General features: G+C 52.6%; 8 protein-coding genes and 1 non-coding gene across 9 annotated transcripts; 3 read left to right on the forward strand and 6 right to left on the reverse strand.

Moving 5' to 3' along the window:
• Window positions 1–740: 740 nt before the first annotated feature.
• J4E86_002465 (uncharacterized protein) lies at window positions 741–1,819 on the reverse strand (the record flags this gene model as incomplete). The annotated part of the gene is made up of 2 exons (XM_051443025.1): window positions 741–1,073; window positions 1,118–1,819. The coding sequence occupies 2 exons, from the start codon at window positions 1,817–1,819 to the stop codon at window positions 741–743; spliced, it is 1,035 nt and encodes a 344-aa protein (XP_051306613.1).
• A 521-nt stretch (window positions 1,820–2,340) lies between these two features.
• J4E86_002466 (uncharacterized protein) lies at window positions 2,341–2,891 on the forward strand (the record flags this gene model as incomplete). Its single annotated transcript, XM_051443026.1, has 3 exons — window positions 2,341–2,449; window positions 2,501–2,616; window positions 2,670–2,891. 3 exons carry the CDS (start codon window positions 2,341–2,343, stop codon window positions 2,889–2,891), a joined length of 447 nt encoding a protein of 148 aa, XP_051306614.1.
• Window positions 2,892–3,419: 528 nt separating this feature from the next.
• On the forward strand, window positions 3,420–4,544 carry J4E86_002467 (uncharacterized protein; the record flags this gene model as incomplete). Its single annotated transcript, XM_051443027.1, has 1 exon — window positions 3,420–4,544. One exon carries the CDS (start codon window positions 3,420–3,422, stop codon window positions 4,542–4,544), a length of 1,125 nt encoding a protein of 374 aa, XP_051306615.1.
• A 2,122-nt stretch (window positions 4,545–6,666) lies between these two features.
• On the reverse strand, window positions 6,667–6,775 carry J4E86_002468. Its single transcript has one exon. It is a non-coding gene; the product is annotated as a tRNA-Lys (tRNA).
• Window positions 6,776–8,402: 1,627 nt separating this feature from the next.
• Window positions 8,403–8,979, reverse strand: J4E86_002469 (uncharacterized protein; the record flags this gene model as incomplete). Its single annotated transcript, XM_051443028.1, has 2 exons — window positions 8,403–8,707; window positions 8,802–8,979. The coding sequence occupies 2 exons, from the start codon at window positions 8,977–8,979 to the stop codon at window positions 8,403–8,405; spliced, it is 483 nt and encodes a 160-aa protein (XP_051306616.1).
• A 1,644-nt stretch (window positions 8,980–10,623) lies between these two features.
• Window positions 10,624–13,313, forward strand: J4E86_002470 (uncharacterized protein; the record flags this gene model as incomplete). The annotated part of the gene is made up of 3 exons (XM_051443029.1): window positions 10,624–11,639; window positions 11,691–12,588; window positions 12,642–13,313. The coding sequence occupies 3 exons, from the start codon at window positions 10,624–10,626 to the stop codon at window positions 13,311–13,313; spliced, it is 2,586 nt and encodes an 861-aa protein (XP_051306617.1).
• Window positions 13,314–13,744: 431 nt separating this feature from the next.
• Window positions 13,745–14,877, reverse strand: J4E86_002471 (uncharacterized protein; the record flags this gene model as incomplete). Its single annotated transcript, XM_051443030.1, has 2 exons — window positions 13,745–14,581; window positions 14,722–14,877. The coding sequence occupies 2 exons, from the start codon at window positions 14,875–14,877 to the stop codon at window positions 13,745–13,747; spliced, it is 993 nt and encodes a 330-aa protein (XP_051306618.1).
• Window positions 14,878–16,338: 1,461 nt separating this feature from the next.
• Window positions 16,339–16,545, reverse strand: J4E86_002472 (uncharacterized protein; the record flags this gene model as incomplete). Its single annotated transcript, XM_051443031.1, has 2 exons — window positions 16,339–16,354; window positions 16,376–16,545. The coding sequence occupies 2 exons, from the start codon at window positions 16,543–16,545 to the stop codon at window positions 16,339–16,341; spliced, it is 186 nt and encodes a 61-aa protein (XP_051306619.1).
• An 852-nt stretch (window positions 16,546–17,397) lies between these two features.
• J4E86_002473 (uncharacterized protein) lies at window positions 17,398–18,266 on the reverse strand (the record flags this gene model as incomplete). The annotated part of the gene is made up of 3 exons (XM_051443032.1): window positions 17,398–17,987; window positions 18,076–18,139; window positions 18,189–18,266. 3 exons carry the CDS (start codon window positions 18,264–18,266, stop codon window positions 17,398–17,400), a joined length of 732 nt encoding a protein of 243 aa, XP_051306620.1.
• Between the last annotated feature and the right edge of the window lie 2,542 nt (window positions 18,267–20,808).

Consider the following 20,808-nt stretch of genomic DNA (forward strand, 5'->3'; position numbering starts at 1 on the left):
GGTTTTAGAGGGGAGGGGACGCGACGCTGAAATGCTCGAATTATTTTGCTTCTGCTGCGCACCGATTGGGCGCTCTGACGTCAAAAGATTAGCTAAGGATCTTTAGACCCCTGTTGTCGATCAGCGGGCGATGGGTCTAGCAACCAGATCTGGGTGAAACCATCGAGACGGCGCAGCCTCACAATATCGCTGCGAAACAATCCAAGCATTATCGGCACATCGAACCCGTTAGCTGGCACACAGTATTCGCCAGCTGCACAAACAATATGGCTCTTGATGACGCCAAGAGAACCATCCTATCGCGCCATGCCGACCGTCTATTGAGCTCAAGGGCTTGGCCAAAGACGATCTGTCCTTCCGAAATTGCCCGCGCACTGTCAACAGAGGAGCTGTGTGCATTGGACGCGTCAGAGTGGAGAGACACCATGGATGATGTACGACAGATGGTGTGGGAGAAGAGAGAGGCTGGGGAAGTCGAAGTAATGCAGAAGGGCGTAGTAGTGGACGTGGAGAGTTTGGCGGATCTCAGGGGGCCGATAAGATTGAGGAATGTGAATGGATAATATAACACCGTATGGCTGGATACTCTTGCTGACGATAGCATGTATAGTTGCGATACAATACGAAAACTGATTAGTCGTTCCAATTGACCCGATGTGCTGACCTTGAAGAGCCGCACCCCACGAACTCTGACAAACTCCAATATATGCATGCATCCAAACCTTCTCAAGTTCTCAGACTCAGGTATCAGGATGCTTGGCGCCACTCGCATCTAGTCCCTGCCACTTCTCTTCGTCCCACCCCATGCTGGGATCTGTTGCATTCCCGGCTTTGCCCTCTTCTGTCAGATTCTTGATATCGCTCCAATACTCCAGCTTCTTACACTCGTTATCCGCGGCTTCAATAGCCTTGAGCAGATTGTTGATTCTGCGTTCCTCGGCGTCGCCTTCAGGCTTGTGATCCTTCTTGTGTTGTTCGCGGTGGTCTTTGGCGGCCTCGAAGCGGTCCATAAGTGTGGAGAGGAGTTGGCGGCGCGAATTCTGGAAGATGAGCATCGACATGATGGACGGTATCTGCACTTGTTAGCTATGTTTGCATGGGAATACAACATACATACCTGTTCTGGGAGGTAGTGCAGCTCCTCCCCTCCATCGTCGATGAACTTATGTATGTAGATGATCTTCTCGCGGTCAATGGCAGCTGCCTTGAGTTTTCTCATCAATGTCGCAATATCCCTAATCTCCTCGTCTAGACTCGTCTGTGCGCTGTCGTCCAATAGACCGCTGCCAGTGCCAAAGGTGGCTGATCTAGCCAGTGTCGTGCCGATGCTGAATGTCTCGCCAAACATGCGCTCCTTCGCATTCTTCTTGGTCTTGGGTGGCAGCCTCTGCTTGACCCGCCTCCGTAGCCAGCGTCGCCGCCGAACGAAGCTGTGGAACCACGGGTGGTTGCCATGCCACGCTGAGCCCTTGAAGAGCAGGCTGTATTGCCAACCCTCTTCATCGACATCCAGACTCATGTCGACATACCAGCTCTTCCAGTCCCATACCCAACTTGGGTCCGGGACTTGTGCATTTGTGATGTTGACTGCTGAAGGCTTGAACTTGGCATCCTGCCACGGCGCAGGGTCGATTCGCAGGTTCCATAGCGCTTTGGACGAGAAGAGGGGAATGCCGAAGACGAACCAACCGCGTTGGTTCTCGTAGAGGATATCTATGTGCGAGTCCGATGTGGTTGACCGCTGTTCGGGTTGTGTAGCCGAGGTCGGTGTGTTGTCGCCGTCGGTGTGGTCGACGAGGTGTATTTGTTGGTCCGCCATGCTACAAGCGTGGTGTAGGTGTCAAGGAGAGTAAGAGGCAAACGCCGTTGCTATCGTGGATACATGAGGTCGCTGTGTTAGGCAGGCACGGCACGCTGCGCGGTAGTCGCTCAGACAGTCGCTCGAGGCTGGCTTGTTGTGGTGAACGGTTTAAGGGGCGCGCACAGCAGGCAGCACGCTGGGAAGGCACGATCGAGGTGTGACGGCGATGCGATAAAGATGAATACTATAATGACATTATGATTAACATGTGGAAGCGAAAGCAACGAGTGTATGCAATGTGGATCCGGCTTGTCGCGCTCGGTAGAGTCCTAGTTTGGTGATCTGGTTCGCACGGCACTGAAAAGCCCGTGCTGCAGCTGTCTGCCATTACGTCACACATGCGCTTGTTTGAAAGACGCCTTCCAAGGTTCCCCTCCCTCGCACAACTCTCATTCTACATCTCCAATTCGAATCTCACATACCGTGATCTTGCTTCAAGTCCAATCAATACCACCTCGCAAAAACCCCATTACATCAACATGTCTCGTCGTTTCGCTACATACGGTGGTCTCGCTGCTGTTGGTGGTGTCACCTACTACCTCTACAGCGCTGGAGGCGACCCGAAGCTTGCCGAGAGGAAGGCTGAACGTACGTCGTGGAGGTATTCAACTTTCAAAGTATCTTGACTAACATGTATAGATGACGCTGCGACTGCCGCACGCAAGCTGAGAGGCGACTACCCTGGCCAGGACAAGGAAGCCAAGAAGGCCGGCCAGGAGGGTTACGAGGCAGTACGCGCCAGCGCACAGCAATACGTATGTCCAATGCGACTTGATGTTACTCGTGGCAGTATGCTGACTACTGCTAGGCCGACCAAGCCAAGGCGGAAGCGAAGAGGGCGGAGCAGAAGTTCGATGCCTACAGCGCAGATGCGAAGAAGCAGTACGAGGAGGCCAAGGTCCGCGCTGAGCGCGAGATGCACGAGGCAGGCAAGCAGGTCAACGCGGCCGCCAACAAGTTCGATGCCGTCGTCGAGGAGAAGGCCGCGAAGACTCAATCATGGCTCGGTGGACTGTTTGGCGGAAAGTAAGCTCTACGTCTAGAGGACTAATAATGTAATGATAATGCGACAAGTCGAGCTGGAGCTTGTTATTGAAGGTCTTGCATGAGCATTGGAGTATATAGGCGCAGTTCTTCTCATCCCAATATGATACGATACTCACAATTGCCCTCTATTCGTTGCACGGACGTGACAAGCTCTGGCGACGGTACGCGCCGCGACGGCATTGCTTTTGCGTGATCCACTCCTTCGAGAACAAGACAATTTTTGCACGCGCTGCGTCATGAATAGGATGGAACTAATACTAATGCCAAATGAGGGCTGAAAGTACGCCGGATGCGTGGGGCAACGACACGTTCAAGTTTCATTAAAGTGGGGCGGAAACGCGACGCGAACGCGCAGAAGCGTAAAGCGCGTCGAACGTGCCTTCCCTGTTTTGCAGCCCCCTCGGCCCATAAACACTCCTTTGGACCTCGACCTCACACTTACACGACACATCACTTATCGACATTGTTCCAGGTATCTCATCGTCGTATCCATTCCACTATTCTATCAACAATGTCGCCTATTGCTCCCGGCCAGCTCCCGGCTGAGCTTGTCAACCTCCTCGCGTTACACTCCTCCTTCCTGACCGCGCTGTCGCTGCACTACGCCCACAATGGCACTTCAACGCCTGCCGATCTTCGAGACCTAATTGCATCAACGACATTGGTCTGGCGGCAACGCAAAGTCACGTACGATGACATCCGACTCCTCATCGGCATCCTCGACCATGGCCCTTCCGGCAACAACAACCCCTACTACCTGTCCGACTACGGCCGTGGCAAGGTCTGCATCGAGATCAAGGACAGCAGTCCGATGATGAACGGCATGACACACATGAACGAAGAGGGATTGCAGGACATGTTCAAAGAAGGCCTAGACACGCTATGGACGCAATGGTGCACCTCGCAGAAGATGATGAGCCGACCAATTGCGGTGCCCAAGCGTGGACGGGGACGCCCAAAGAAGGCCGATATCAAGCAGGCATGCATGGACACGTTTCTCGACGATACTTCCATGTCCAAATTCCTGAGCCAGCTTCCTCTCGCCGAAGTCACCACATGCGAGTCCCTCACCGCACTCGCGCCAGCACAAGAGAAGGGACGCAAGAGGTTGAGGGAGTTCAAGGAGAGTGTGCAGCAAGGCCGTGCACAGAAGAAGACGAGACCCTCTGTCGGAAAGGAGAACGAGACGCCCATGGGCCAGAACCAACAAGCTCAGCCCGCCCAACCCAAGATCACCGAATTTGCTGCCGTCCGCAAGACCAACCTCCTCGACCGTATTCTCGCAAAGCAGGAAGCTGCAAAGGCTGGCCCCGCAGCGCCGACACCTGCCGAACTCCAGCGAAAGGCAGCTCTACAACGCACTCCAGAGGTTATCGGCGTCCTGTCCCTACTGTGCGCGAACAGACCCGGATCGCGTGTTTCTTTCTCTACAACTACTCTTCTGCAGGCAATTCAAGGCTCTATCCGATCACCAATTTCGAAAGACGAGGCGATGAAGTGTGTTGAGGTTTTGGCCAGCGAAGTTGCTCCAGGATACGTGTCAGTCGTCAGCATGGGCAGTATTTCTAGTGTTGTCATCAACCAGATGATGAGGCCCACGGACATCAAGAGCAGGCTTATCGCGCTGGGCGCATGAATGCCTGTTGTTTTCATTCTGTTATCTTCGATGTTTTTGTAGCTCCGTGAGCTCACTTGGAGCCACTTTTGGTTATTGTTTGTTTACCGCATCATATTAGCGAGCGCATTCTGTTCTTTCACTGTACAGTATTTCAGTCCTCTAGCATAAGCATATCCTAATCACACAACACGTTGAAAGTCGAAGTCTTTTTCTCATCGTCTTCCTGCAATACCTTCATGTTTTAGACACTCGGTGATGCTTTGCTACGCGTGGCTCGCGTCTTCTGTGACAACTGACAGCTGTTACACGTCAGGCCATCACAGCTCGCTTCACTTGTCAGCACATGTCCGTACCGTCAATGCAGTCTCTTGACACCGGCAAATCGCCAATCTTCACGTCGACCTTGTACTTCAAATCCGTCGATCCGCGAAGCCAAACTTGGAGAGCGAGTACATGGCAGCGTGTTGTACCATTGTTGTTTGATCAGCCCGAGAACACAGATTGGAAGAGGGCCTAATGTACGAAACAATGACAGCTAAGCGCCAACGCACTGTGACAGAAAACGTTCCATTGACACCTCTTCATCGGAATGACAGGCCGCCGGCATTGACGGAAGGCACTCGTTCCATTGTTCTGGAGCAGCTCTCGCATTCATGAACAACGCGTTTATCCACGCTTTCGAACATGAATGTTTCCTTCCTTAGGCCCTGAGGAAGCGATTACAATACATATACCATGAACAGTCCTCCAGGTGATACGCTCACGAGACCTTGCCACTCATTCAAGAAGCACTGGACCTATAACCCGTACCACCTACCGGGCAGCTTCTCCTTTCTAATACCATACATACAATCTATATACCACACCTCGGAACATTTTACAAACTTCAGTCAGCATCACGATACCAGCAACCATGAAGACCTCAGCAATCCTTCTCGCGCTCTCAACCCTCGTGTTGTCAAGCACAGCCGCTGCAGTCCACCCACATATCCATCGCAGGCATGGCCGCTGCGAACATAGCAGCAGTGTATCCGGCGCTCCTCCTGCCCCAGCACCAACGACACTAGTAACCTCTGTATCTGCTTCTGCCTCTGTGCCTCCACCAGCTGTGCCTCCCCCGGCATCGTCCGCGTCACCACCACCCGCCTCCACCTCGACCTCAGCTCCAGCCTCCACACCACCCACCCCCTCACCCTCCACGTCTCCAGACCCCAACTTCGGCACCGGCAAACAAATCACCATAGCCGCCGGCGACACACTAGAGAAGATCGCAGCCGAGAACGCAGTCGGCATATGCGACATCGTCAAGGCGAATAACATCCAGGACCCGAATTTGATTCTTGCGGGCGAGATGTTGACGATTCCGGTGTTGGCGGGGGAGAAGGACGATAGTAGTTGTATGAGTTCGGAGGAAGGGGAGCAGGGGAAGGTACTTGGGGGTGGTGTGTAGTTTGAAGGGTTGTTTGTGGGAAGGAATTGGGATGTTGATGGGCGTGGTGGATTGGGTTGGGTTACTGAGTCCGATCAGTGTGTGATATTGGATGCTACGGGGATTTCTCTTCGATCATGGTCGTAGTCTTTTGTTTGACGGACGGATCTTTAAATTCAACTCTGTTGTATCATCAAACTTCTAATGTTGTGAACTTGAAGCTGTTGTTCTTTGCTCCAGGTGTTATCAAGCGACTTGCGAACGACGTAGCTTGCTCTCACATCGTAGAAAGACTAATAGGTACGCTGCCGTCTACATAGATGTCAAACGCATGGTTTGCAAAACTTCAGGTGGATGTAGACTTCTAGGACGTAGTTGTTCCAAGTTCCTCTTCCATGCCAAGTTCTGTACGGCGGACTTTGCCTAGGTAGCTATAGCACGGTGTAACTTGTGAGGAGAAAAGTTTTAGGCCGATAGCTCAGTTTGCATAGGTATAGACAATACCTAGGTAATGTTGTAAGATATACTTGGACTATGAAATTATGATAAACGGGCGAATAGCGGAAAGATTGCGTGTCTGGTGATGATTTTGGGTGGTGGTATACCAGATGGTGGGGCACTGCCCAAAAAAAAATCGTTATGTTCACTCCCTCCACATCACGACCACCATTCTGGTACCCACGACGTTAGGAACAAAAATAACGCTTCTCAAGCCCGACGTGGGGGTCGAACCCACAACCTTGAGATGTACTGAGTAATCGTGTCTGTTAGACCGTGAAAGACTAAGAGTCTCACGCTCTACCGATTGAGCTAGCCGGGCTGGTTTGTAGCCTGTTGATGGAGAGAAGAAAAAATGCATCAATTATAATCTCAGGCGTTCGAAGCAAAGCCTGTTGCGAAGCTTATCGAAATACGACATCTGGGAATGCGGGGCGTTGTGCTGGGAGCCGCCTGCGTCCGCGAATTTTGACTTTTCAATTTCCCCGCCCCACGAACTTTGCATTCCAGCAACTCCGCACTCCGTGGTCAGATTCTGACAAAGACGATTATAAATGAATGCGCTTCACCCCTTTGTTGCCTCAAGCCTTCTAGTCATCAATTACATCATGTTCTGTTGCTTGGTGACAACAAACTTGCTGGTGGGTGAACTATGGCCCGAGATGCCCGAAATTCTTAGCGACATCCTCGGAGCCACAGAACAAGATCAATGATGTCGTCTTCGGCCGACCCGTCAGCAAAGACACAACATGAATGCAAATACGATTACGAGCAGGGGGTATCATATGGCGAAAGTGACGCGAGCATCTGCGATCTGTCTGCTTCCCCGCGGCGTAATCGAGACTGAACGATACCAAGCAGCTTCACAGTGCCACATCCATCATCCAGCAGCAAAGCTAAGGAGTCTGGTCTGGTCGCATCACCGGACGAGAGTTGTATTTGAGTATGCTGCGATTGAGGGGTATTCTGACTTCGGCGATGTTGCGGAGGTCGCGAAACCTGTCGTTGCAGACACGTCTAGGTCCAGCATCTATGCCGGCTGCAGATGATACGAGGCGTAGGTGCACCATACGAGGTGCCCCATCTGCTTTGCTTATGCCTCCGACTGGCTTCCGGAAGACCGTTACGCGGCACTCGTACATGAGACTCCATCCATTAGATGCATCTGGGCCACGTTCGTAGCATTGCGCCCAGAGTGGCGTTGCCATGCCGAGACTGCGGCAGTACCAAACTATTTCCACCCATGCTGACGTACTTGTGGCTGAGATCGGTCTTTAGGTCGTAGAGAAAACCCAGGGCCTTGGAAACGGACATGAACACGAAAAAGCAATTCCTAAGTTCCGTAACAGTAGTTCCAGGGGCAGAACCAATGTATGTGTAACTGAAATTCTTTCCAGGGCAACACCACGTTGGAAAAAGCAACACTTGGCCCTGCAGGACCCTGATTCATCGCAGCGCTCGAAATAATTTGCATGATGTTTTTGAGATGAGGCGGTGCTGGGATACCTACAGGTAATCTAGAACTTTCGCATCTGGGCTGTCGGGTTGTACGACAACGTGAATCGTAAGGTTTTATGACAACCAAGTGACTGACCGGGATACATCGTCTACTCGATGGCGGCCCTCACATCCGCATAGTAAAGAAGAGCCCCATGCGTTAATCTCCAGTTCACTTTACAATTTTGTATAGTTCGGGAGGGTTCCGCAGCGCGTGTTTCAGAGTGAAGTGGACCCGGTACTTGCGCCGCCCGATCCGAATATGAGGCCTCTCCTAAAGACCGCTTCGTTTGAAAGCGTACCAAAGTAAGCACTGAAGTAGTGTTCACAGTACACCGGTGAATGTCACCTCGGTATGCCGGTTGTTTTAAACACTGCATGCGCCGGAAAAGCCCCTATAATCGATCGTAGATCTACATAAGATCTACCTGCCTGGTCTAAGCTCCGGTATTCTAAGCCCCGGTATCCTGAGCATCGTGGTTAGCTTCAAATCCACATATACGAACGCGAACAGGAGGTGAGTGTCGCACCAGGTAGACTTGATAGAAGTTCATCTTCACCTTGCCACCGTCCTCTTTGACTAGGTGCGCCCTTGCAGCCCAATCTTTACTAGATTCTCCGCCTGCCTTGAAGCCGTACTTGACCGTCCCGTACAACATAACCTCGTCTGACTTCGGACCGAACGGAAACACTTGGAGTGGCTTGTGCGTTCTCGTTGAAACTTTCTCCCACATACTTTTGCGCAGGGCCAAGATCTCTACGCCCATGAATTAGCCCGGTAGATTATTGAAGGGCGATGGAATTCCAGGGAGCCGTTCGCAAGGCTGAAAACAAAAAGCAATGCGACACACCTTCCCGGCCGACCACCCTCTTGGAGGCCATGACGAGGGTTGCATCCTTAGTGAAGTACTGGACGTATTCCTCATGCGCTTCTGCTGCATCGGACGTAGCGTAGAAGTCCTCGAAGAATTTCTTGTATGCAGGGTCGAACTCAACAGCCGGCGGGTATTGGGACACGTAGGAACTCATCTCGTGTTGTATTGGTGGGGTGGGATCAAGGGTTGAAGTTGGCTATTCTTAACGGATGGTCAAACGTCCAGCAAAGGCTTCTCTCGTGTTGCGGGCCTGACGTAACGAATGACATCCGGCCTTGGCAGCGGCCCGGGCGGGAACGGCGTTCTGCAATTTGGACCTCATCGTCGAGTTGTCAGCAACACTCACTCGTACATCTCTTGGTGATTCCCGATCACGAACTCCTGGCAACTGAACAGCTGGGTAAATTGCGACCCCGCGACAATGATTTGCCATCGCCACAACGTGAGCCTCGAAGCCTCCCAGGTTGTGGTACCCGAACGGCACTGACATGTTAGACTATAGTAGCGCCAACCGTTCAAAAGAAACGCCGACTTCCAGCGGGATGCCCTGCAAAGTTGCGTAATAGCAAAGCACCCTTGAACTCTCTCTGCAAGGCTCCCATGTCACCTTGCCTACTTCGTCCTCGGCCTCAACAACACGACAATTACCCTGAGTACCTGCGCAAGCGCGGTGAAGCTTTCTCCGAGGCTGCAACGCAGGGGCCTGCGTTGTCAGCAGCACGGATGATGCCGTGGAAGTAGAAGGCCCAGTCCACCGTGTTTACGAGTGCGAGATGAAAATCTTCTCGGGCGCTGCTTCCGGACGGGTTCAGAATGCATGTGTACGGCCAAGGACCGAGGCGTAGAAGTCGAACACGACTTCCACAGCGCAACGACTATGATATCATTGCGCGCAGCACCGGTATCGAGATGCAAACTCTTTCTTCCATCGATCTAAGATGACCTACTGCACAGTAAGATTCGGAGTCATGTCCAGACGGCACTTCTTGGCCACAGCCTCAGTCTACGCCTCGAACTACTTGTCAACCCCGAAGAGGTCGTTTAGTACACGTTCCAATTCACGGCGCCCACTGTTTTAGCTCAGACAGTGGCAGTGCACGGGCCCTATCCATGTCGGCGATGCTGTCAGAATCCATCTTTTCAGCTGCTCTGTCCATGGACAGGTACGTGGGCGAGACTTGCAGGGGTTATGCTACAACCCACCTAAAGGTACTGGAAGGTCATTTCTTTGGCCACGCTTATACGAGTGTGGGTTCCTTGCCTTCCATCATACATCGGAAAATGGCCTTCGAAGACACGTCAAACTCACATGGCCAAACGATATAGTGATGCAATACGACCACAGATCCACGGCCTGAGGCGTCAAACCCCGTGCTCCGAACAGGGTCATCAGAAACGCAAATCCATCTCGAGCTACTTGGAGTAGAAGTAGACGGGAACTAGTAAGGCTCCGTTGCGATTCAGTGGCGTGGAAACTTTCCAGATCTAGCCCTCGCTCTAAACGTCACTGTCAACCGCATTTGTGGCGCATCATTCAACATGCCTCCAACACGTGCATGCCGCCCTCCATGATGATCGACGCCGGGTTGTACCCACACCTACCATGTGGATCGGTAATAGCACATAGGAGGAGATTTCATAGTCGGATCGCCCGATGTGGCTGTCCGACTACCCGACTAGAGGTTGGACATCGTACAAGGTCTGGAGATGGCTCCCGAGTATTAATGGGGTACCCCCGTCCGTTATTTCACAGACACAGCTACCCCGGGACCTTCATCTTGGTCATCATTAATACAACATGACCTCTCCATCCGGTCTTCCTTCCGGCCTTCCTTCCGATACTCTTGCAGAACATCAATTGGCAGACATGACTTACGCACATGGACGAAAGTCCAGTGAGATCGTACAGGATGTCACTGTCCCTGCGCATCTACTTCGGGCCACTGGTAACCTTGGATCCAAACGCGACAAGACGTATACCTCACATGGAACATGGGAGCCTCAAGCAGAGAACCCTTTCCTCGATCCCAACGGCATAGGAAGCATACGTCGTCGACCAACTCAGGACTCAGGCTTACACCGAAATGGCACCCAACGCTCTACCAATCTCGAACGCACAGAGACGCAGGGCGAACGCAGGAGGAGTAATCGATTCTCTTGGTTCAGTAACACTGGTCCCAAAAGAATGTCGCAGCAAAGCGGGGTACTACCATCACCAACAGAGGAAAACATCAGACCCTTCAGGACCCTTTCTTACATCCCCGGGTCAACGGACGTTCTAGCTCTCAGTCCTCGGGGCAGTCGTGCACCATCGCCCAACTCTCTCAACAGGACTACGACTGCGTCGTCAAAGTGGTCGAACGAGGACCCTTTCGCGACCAGGCCCAACTCGATCAAAGACAATCCTTTCGCAACACAGAACAACTCTTACCGGAATTCAACAGCCTCCTTGCCTCAGGAACCTGAAGCTGCACACCAGGGTGGTCGGCCCCGGAAAGGGACTCTAGAGTCCGTTGTTGATGCCATGGTCCCCAACGCTCTCCAGCGGAAGATGACCAATGCATCTTACTTCAAGAGGAGTGAGATGTTTGGTACTTACGAAAAGGCGAAGCAAAAGGGACAAGAGATTCAGCGAAAGAAGTGGGTGCAGTACACCTTCGAGTACGCCATCTACCTCTTCCTGATACTCTTCGTCTACTTTGTTCTTATCGGAATTCCGCTGTGGAAGGGTGCTGTGTGGTGGCTCTACTGGGTCGTGGCCACAAAGTTTGTCATCGCTGGTGGTTTCGGTATCGTGCTTGGAATAGCGCTATTGTGAGTTGACACAGTTGCATCGCTACCTCTTCTTTTACTAACATACCCCAGCTACGCATTCGCTCCTCTGCTCATCCTCTTCGAGAAGGACCCGCCCCCTGCCGACTACACCACAGAGACCAAGATCCAGTCCAATGTTTCCGACACCTGCCTTATGATTCCTTGCTACAAGTCTGCTGGACTCATCGCCAACACACTTGAGGCCGCTTTGAAGATCTTCCCTCCATCGCACATCTTCGTCATCGCCAACGGTAACAGCCCTACACCTCTCGACAACACGGAAGAAGTGTGCCGCCCATACGGCGTGAACCACATCTGGTCGCCCATCGGATCAAAGATTGTCGCTCAGTTCGTCGGTTGCTACGCTGCGAAGGCTTTCAAGAACGTATTGCTCATCGACGACGACTGCGCACTGCCCGATAACTTCCCGGTTGTTACTGAACGTCTAGTTGGCAGGGTCCAGTGCATTGGCTACACCATCAAATCCGTCGGACCAAATGGGTCAAAGGGCAACCTTTGCCAACAAGCCCAGGATCTCGAATACAAGCTCAGTGGTATCCAGCGCGAGTTTGCTGGTAAGATTGGTTCTGCCACCTTCCCCCACGGTGCTATCTCCCTTTGGGACCGCGAACTCCTCGTCAAGACTTTCCACGAACACCCCGGTTTCAGTGTCTCTGAAGATTGGTTCTTCGGTCACGTCGCCCGCAAACTCGGATGTCGCATCAAGATGTGCTCGCAGGTATTCGTCGAAACCGAAACACCTACCGCTGTCTTCATCTCTGGCGGTGGCTCTCGTGGTGGTTTCGGCGAGATGACCATCTTCTCGCAACGCTTCAAGCGATGGAACTTCTTCTTCGTCAACGGAATGTACTACAACATGGCCTATATCTTCGGTAGCTGGAAGCTCGGCTGGTGGGAGATTGGCGCAAAGATCTTCGTCTTCCAAGAGGTTAGTAACTCACAATTCGTTTCTCACTCATCAAATTCTAACAGTCTCACCAGGTCTACGAAACTCTGCTCTACCTCCTCACACCCTTCATTCTACCAATCTCGTTCTACGTCCGCCCCTCGTTCTGCGGTTACCTCCTCGCCGCCACCGTCGTCATGTACCTCATCAACAGCGTCCTCTTCAACGAAGTCCATCTCCGCCGCAAGGGCGAGCGCGTTGGCTGGGTGCTCATGTACGTGTACTACCTACCGTACAAGATGGTCTTGACTGTCATCAACGTCGCCAGCTGCTACTGGTCACTCTACAAGTACGCCCGCTACTTTGCCAAGCGTCATCCCAAGGTTATCGAGGACGAAAAGGCTGTCGAGGTCGTCATCCGTCTTGAGGAAGAACAAGCCAGCCCAGAATGTGGTCTCGGTCGACGCATGACGGTGCGCACCATCGGTACACGTGGCAGCATAGATGAAGGCGACGACCACGACGACGGTGTTTCACCAATGGATCGTGTCGAGACGGGTGGTGGTTCTTACGCCATCATCACAGAGCCCGAGCACGCCCACTCCCCTGGCCTGCAACCACCCCACCACGTCAGTACAACGCGTCCCAGCAGCCCTCTGCTACGAAGCGAGGGTGTTGTCGCTCGGGACTACTTCGCTATGCAACAAACAACGCCTCCCGCCGATACAAATGTCGACGTGGAGAAGCAAAACCATCAATGGATCTGAGTACGAGTCCAAAAAGTTTACAGCGCAAAGACGCTTTTAAGTTCTAATGTTTTTACCCTTCTTGTGTTTATACTTTTTTTCCTTTGTCACGGGTCGGTCGGCGTTCAATCATGAGTACATGGGCGGCATTCTGTTATATACCTCTGCAACACCTTTCATAATTTCGTCTACGGTCGATGATTACATCCCGATTCAATACATCACGATTCAATATTCAACTTTGTGGTACTACTTTTTGAGTGAAATGTCTGCCTGAACGCTACAAAGACATGTTGCCGATAGCTACTCTGCAACCCAAATTGGAGTGGGTAAGCAATATGTGGCTTCTCAAATCCAGCACATACGACAACCAGTCTCTAATCTGTCGTTTGGTCATTCATCGCCTTTACCACATGTACGTCTCTTTGACTTCTCCGCAATTTTGATCACACTCAAGCACCAGTATTCGCATCACCCACGTCATCTACCGCCCTTTCCTTCCCACCACCACTGCCACCTCGTCCACCGCCTCTTCCTCCTCTCCCACCTCCCCGTCCACCCTTCTTCCCCCTCTGCCCATCCCCAACCTCCTTCTCCCACGCCTCAACATCCACAACCACACCCTCAGGCAACATCCCCCCACTCATCAACACGCCACCATCCTTCTTCCTACTCTCAACCCTCTTGAAGAACTCATACGAAAGCAGTCCTTGCTCATTGCCCTCCGTAAGTATGACACCGTTCTCCGAGAGGAAAAACTTGATACCAGCAGCAAGCGCAGCATTGATGTCGATGTAAATGAGGATCGTGGAGTTTGTGCGCATGCCTGAGATGACGGGTGCGGCTTCCTTTTCCTCCGTGGTGGAGTCGTCGAGGGCTTTGAATCCAGCGGGGAGGCCGGATGCAAAGTGCATGTGGTTGCGTCCCATGCGTCGCATACCGCCGCCTTTGAGGATGAGGTTCCAGGCCTTTTCGTTAGTGCCGTGGACGACTGTTTCGGGGACATTGCCGGCTTCCTGGGTGATGGGCGTGAGGAGGCCTTCAGTGTCAACTTTGATGGAGTGGCCTTGGTTGGCGCGGATTAGGTAGTCGGCTGGGTTATCGGATTCTGGTATACCTCCAAGTGCATCTGGTGTGGGTTGCTCTTGTGGTGCTACTGCGCTATCGGATGAATCCTGGTCGAGTGAGGATGCTAGGATCATGGAGTAGCGCTGTTTGTCGTTGTTGGCGACGATGTCGCGGAGTTCAGGGAATGTGACTTTTAAGCCCTTGAGAGTTTTGGTGTTGAGCTGGGGAGTGTCAGTCTCCCGTATGATGCTACTGCTTACTTTGTTCCTATATGAGCAGACATGAAAGCCTTCAGATACCCACGTCTTCTGGTTGAACGTGTATCTGAATTCCCAGAACATAAAGTGGTGAATAAACTTACCGCCTCCTGCACATTGACATACCCGCCCTTTCCCAGCTTCAAGCCCTCTTGACCAGCACCATGTCGCAATAACCAACTAACTTTTCTTGACACCTGCACATCTCTCGATTGGTTCGCTGGATTGCGATTACCGCCGCCTCGACCACCTCTTGCCATGGCTTTAAAAGATCTTGTGATGAGTCGTGAAATGTTTGCGGAGGGTTTCGATCAGAGTACTATTATAAGATAGCAGGACTCCAGTTCTTTCCTAGTCGAGAAGGATGATGCGTAATGAGTCAGATTGATGGCCTTGGGGAAAGATGGAGTTGGTAGGCGCAGGCAGGCGCAAAAGGTTAGTGCGGGTCGACTTTTGTGTGGCGACCCCGCAATGATTGGATGCGCTACACGTTCAATAATAGGAACGCGACTGCCTCGTGAAGATGCCTGCCAAATGATCTCAAGATAAATTTCCTCTCAAAAGTCATATCTGATCGCACTATCTCGGTGTTCAGGTATCTTGCGTATAGCTTGTAGTATCTACTGCAGCAGCTCGACACCTCCCATCCACGGAAGACACCCCATTCGGTCTACATAAACCATACACTTTCGAACAGCTTTCAGGAGACATAATTTTATAAATAATGTCAACTGCAGCTCAGAGAGCTATACGGGGGTTCGTCGTATCTCTCGTGCTAATAGATGCCTTCCAAACGACTACACACTGGGAAGATGTCCAGTCTGACAACGATAATGGTTCAAACAATCCGAGGAGTTTAGCAACTGGGATTGAGACGATGACCCTGAAAGGACATGGATAGCAATCGTGCCGACCAGATCTTCATCTCTACACGCCCAAAGTTCCCGAAGCCTCTCCTGCAGGAAAGCACCACTCTTCCGTCGACTGTACACCCAGAGCTGCTGTGCGAGGCATCTGCGTTCCTTCCTCTTTCGCACGACACCGGCTGATCATCTCATCAGCTGTGTCCGTCTGTACATAGGCGACGTTATTGTCAAACCCCAAATAGTGTCGAGTTTCCGATGATTGTCTGCCAATGAACCTGTTGCGGGTACCAAGTCTACCACCTCTTCCGTAGCGAATGCCCCCTCGCCACCCACAAGAATCTCTCCGATTCGTCTCAGCTCATCTTTGAGAAGCCGCATACATATCTGAAAGGTGCTATCCAACTCGCTCTCGGTATAGACTCTCGGTTTCCTGTACTTCGTAACCACTTCAAAAGTGACCTTCTGCAAGTTCTTGGGTAGTCGTTCAAGGAAAGTGAGTTCCGAGCGAAATTTGCAGGCAGATTGGTCTACTTTCTCAATCAATCCTGTGAGTTTCGAGCGAAATGGGTGGTGAGAGACGTTGCATGTTTGCCATCCATAGAAATCGTACACGCTCAGACTGAGTATCTGCAGTACTGGCGTGAAGGTCGACAGGTGATATATAAATTGCTTGGTACACTCTTCTTGCTTTCCATGCAGGCGGATGACAGTGTACTTATCCTCGTCCAGACTTTTCCACCCTTCCAGATGGCAAATGATCTGAGTATTGATCCGTACAATTCTCGCTTTGTCGAGACGAAACAAGCCTAGGGGCTTTGCAGAGGGATAGATCGGCGTTAAGAAGAAGTCATTTTGCTAAAAGATGGCTTCCCTGTGGAACTGGTGGACACACTCTTGGAGCATTTGTTTGTTGAGCATCATCCACCCCGGAAGACCCTTGCCGCTGTGCCATTTGGCGTCTTTGAATTGTGCCCAGTACGAGGGAAGACCGTCCGCATGGAAGGATTCATCGAAAGTCGTCCAACGGACGGTATCGTCTCCATTTTGGGTATACTGAGCCATGACAGAGGTGTTGTAGTGGCGAAAGCGGATTATGGTCCCCGCAAGAGTGTAATGAAGAATTCGATCTCTGATGTCTAGCGGCAGGGCGAAGAAAGGCGAATCGCCGGTGCTTTCGCTTTGAGGGGTTCGCGCGCTCTTACGCGTACCCCTGCGCGTGCTCTTGCGCGTTGAGGTATCTGCATCGTGAATGCCCGAGAAGAGTTTCTCAACCCATGGCGCGGGTTTGGCCTTCTTTTCTAGTACCTCCGGCGGTACGAGACGTTTATGATGAGCTGGTGCCATGGCTGGTATCGTTAGATTGGTGGTTGAGTGCAAATGAGCGCGTCGTGTGTGCAAGTGGGGCATATTAGAGCCCCTGGCAGGGATGGTTGTTGGCGCGCCAACCTGAGTGAAGGGATAGCTCTTGGCGCGTCTTTTAGGGAAGCAACGACGAACATGGCGGCAACAGACACGACTTTGTGAGGAAAATCAGGCTGGGGTATACATCGTCTTGCATACTACTTGTTTATCGAAATATAACACCATGTATGCGGCAACGCGAAATTTCATAGCCGTTTGACTACTTCCGGTGTTTGAACTACACTCTGCAATAGAGCTTCCCAAGCGGGAACACTATGTTAAAGGTCATTGTAGGTGTAGTCAAGCTGCCTGGGACAGACAACCCAGTCGCACGTCTCACGCAGCATATACGCCATAATATTGACGGCAATATAAAGTATATCATTCCATCCAACGCCTAATGTTGATAATCCGGAGTTGAACACATCAATTGTGCCCGCAAGTCTTCGTAGCGATCGAGCTCCTCTGTGAGCATTAGCAAATCCGCACGACACCGCATCCGCATGCATCTCTTCAGCATGCGCAACCCTCCTTAGGACCCTCCGTCCGTGCGCTGCCTAGGTTCACCCGCGCATCCTCTTGCCTGTTCAAGTTTGTCTGTCCACCCACACCACGAGGCCCCTTCAAGCTCGTCTCTGGGATAGCATTTGCGATGGCAGTGAAGACCTCGGCAACGTTGTGCCCCGTCTTTGCACTCGTCTCGAAGAACAGCAAGCTCTCCTCGTCTGCGTATGCCTTTGCAGTCTTGCTAGGTACTCTCCTGGAGTCGGCTCCATCCTCTGTTGGCTCGTCCTCGCCCTCAGCTGCGGGGGCGTCATCTGCGTCTTCTGGGTTCTCTTCGTCGGCAGCGGTCGCCAGATCGAACTTATTTCCTACAAGCGCGATGACGATACCTGGGGAGGCTTGGCGGTGCAGTTCGGCGACCCAGTGTTGGGCTTTTGTGAGGGAAGAGGGCTTTGTGATGTCGTAGACGACGAGGGCGGCTTGGGCGTTGCGGTAGTACATGGGCGCGAGCGAGGCGAAGCGTTCTTGGCCTGCGGTATCCCAGATCTCAAACTTGATGGTTCGGGTTGGTAGGTTGCATTTCTGTGTCAAGAATGCAGCTGTCACATGGTACGTTAGTCATAGTTTGGCAGTGTGGAGATGCGGGTGGTTGTTGAGCAACATCTCCGCACGTGGCTGTGTACGTGCCTCCGATAGTAGGCTCTTTGTTCTCTTGGAAGTCGTTGTTGACGAAGCGCATAACGAGAGATGACTTGGTAGGCGTCAGTTTAGAGTCGCGATGAGTCTTTCCTACTCCGTACCTTTCCAACGGCTGCTTCTCCTAGCAGCACGAGCTTGACGCTGCTGCTAGGCTTGGGTTGCGCGGAAGCGTCCGCCATCGTGAAATCGTGATAGGGCTGTGGTGCGGTTTTTGCGGGGGTCTAAGCGGCGACTGAGGTTCTGAAGATCTGGAGAGTGATGGACGGCGGTTGTTTGCGTCGTGATGAGGCGATAGCGGTTGCGATGTTGCAGGCAGATGCTTTGGAGATCGCCGAGAGCAGTGACGAATTCGTGCACGTGACTGACTTACTAAGATCGGAAAGTACTTGGCGTGCGAATGCATTCCGACACAACTACTTCAATTTGGCATATCGATGCTGTTTCTATCCAGAACCCGTAGACAGAGCTCATGATGAGCGTCACGATTCCTAAGTCTTCTACGCTGGTGACTGGAGCATCTGCATCACATCAACTGCTCGGCAAGACCCATCTTGACTGCGGATACATTACCTCCAGAGCTCAAGCCATCTCGACCTGGTAAGAGTGCAGTGAGGCTTGTTGAAGTTACAATTTGAGGCACAGCCAGAAACTATGCGATGTGGAAATGAACGTCGCTCTTAGCTGCTTTACCAGCCCCTACAAAGCATCGTTGAGATGGCCTCTGCTTCATGTTGGCGACTGCGTGCAAGAAGACACTAGATGCATACATACATGGCGGTCTGTTACACCGTCTCCACATGAAAACATACAGCAATGTCCGTTTTCACAACCGTTTACCGCTGGAGAAGTAGCTGGATACATTCTGCGGACATCCGCAAAGCCGACAAGGCCCGCATCAAACATGTCTCGGTATAAAGAATCACAAATGCACACACGTCACTGTGTGTGCATCTGGCCAGCCCACGATGCACGCCGAGGATATGCCACCCCGATGCAGGAACTTAACTTTTTTTGTCTCAAGTAATGACTGACGTCACATTGCTGACGTGAAACTTAGCTGGCACAGATCCGCACAGCCCACTCTCACCGCGACCGTGGGCGAGTTCCGTCCCAAACCAAGTAACTTTTGGACTAAATCTTGACACGTGCGACCAACAAGCTCAATCCTGGTTGATGCGGAGGTTTTGTCCGCGGTGGACCTGACTCCTCACTTGGGCCGTCAAGACACCGGAATCTGTTACTCGACGCAGTTATGTGCAACATGCAATTATTATACCATAGTACAGTGATGTGAGGGTATGCAGGTTGTGGCGTCGTCGACCCCTCAGCTAAGGCGCGCAATCTCGCAACGAAGCTATTCCAAGGCCGTGGGACTCCCGAATCGGCAGGCGCGAATTGCACCCCTCTAGCACCTGCATGGGCATAGACACCACCGGAACGTCTTACACATGCCCAGTGTACCCAATTCCAAAGCTGCGGACCGCTCAGTTTGATGCCAGACGGCTGCTCTACCGTAGGTGGTTATTGGTGGTGAGAGGCTACACCGACAAGTGGATACTACGCGTGTATGGCATTCTGCTGCCCGGACTCCGACGACAACGAACAATGCCATTGCCAGTGACTATCCGTCACTGTGGCACTCTATGCATCCCTGCGACAGGCCACGATCTCGACCCGTTGATCTTAGCCGATCGCAGCGGTGGTAGGACGACAGGCGGTCCAGCCAGGAGCGTAGGAGCGAGCGGTTTTATTGTACGGCTGGCAGGCTGTCATGTGTCTTTGACTGTGTGGTGCAGGTGCCGCACCACTCAACACCCAGCGACCCCACAGCAGCGAGCAAGACGACAGGGTGGTGGCTTGCGCGATAATGTGCAGCACAGACGCCGTGTGCGCGACCGATCGCGATGACGCCAAGCCTGGCCTGCTATCCGAGCGGTTTGCGAGTGGGTGCCCAGGTGGGTGGAGTCAGATAAGTCTTTTGCCATCAGTCGCCAGAATGCAAACTGCCCATTGTCTGCAATGAGGAAAAGAGAGGGTCGCGCAAACACCTGTTGGCAGGCGATGATCTCTTGTGTAGCGCGCGCAGCCCGACACAGCAGCGATCGGCTCGCCTTAGCCACAGCACTCCAGACAAGCGCTCGGTTCCCCGTGTCCTTGATCCGCCCGAACCGGACTGGCCCAAGCGGCCATGGGCAAAGTAGCTCGAGATCGGCGTTCCCTATTGCGGGACCAGGTGTCTTGACATGAAATCACGCTCGAATCACAGCCGCGGGGGCTCACACGGTATGGCGCACTAACGAGGGGCCTCGAGAACCTGCGTTGCGCCAGGAACACGCACAAAGGGTTCCTGGATTTGTGCATGGGGATGCGCAGGAGAGGCAGCAGAGGCAGCCAGAGTCAGAGGTGTCTGGAGCAGCAACATGGGTGAAACATGCAATCAGAGGGCGAGGGCGATGGTGCGCTCCCTGCCCGCCACGGCCCCGTGCGGTCTTTAATAGGAGCGGCAGCATGGGCGGCCTCGTTTGTCGCTTCAGCCACGGCATTGCCGCGTACCTTTTGAGGAGGAGGCGGCCGGGGTCTCGCTATCAGTCACGTTGGTCGGGCGTGGGCTGTGAGCGTCCGGCTGACCCCAGATGCCGCGTGCCATGTTTGCGACCAAATAATAAAAAGTTCCTGGCCGCTGCCACCGCTGCACCCATCTCACCCACTCCCTTAACCTTG

Source organism: Alternaria arbusti (assembly GCF_024043155.1).
Source record: "Alternaria arbusti strain BMP 1465 chromosome Unknown scaffold_2, whole genome shotgun sequence".
NCBI lineage: Eukaryota > Fungi > Ascomycota > Dothideomycetes > Pleosporales > Pleosporaceae > Alternaria > Alternaria arbusti.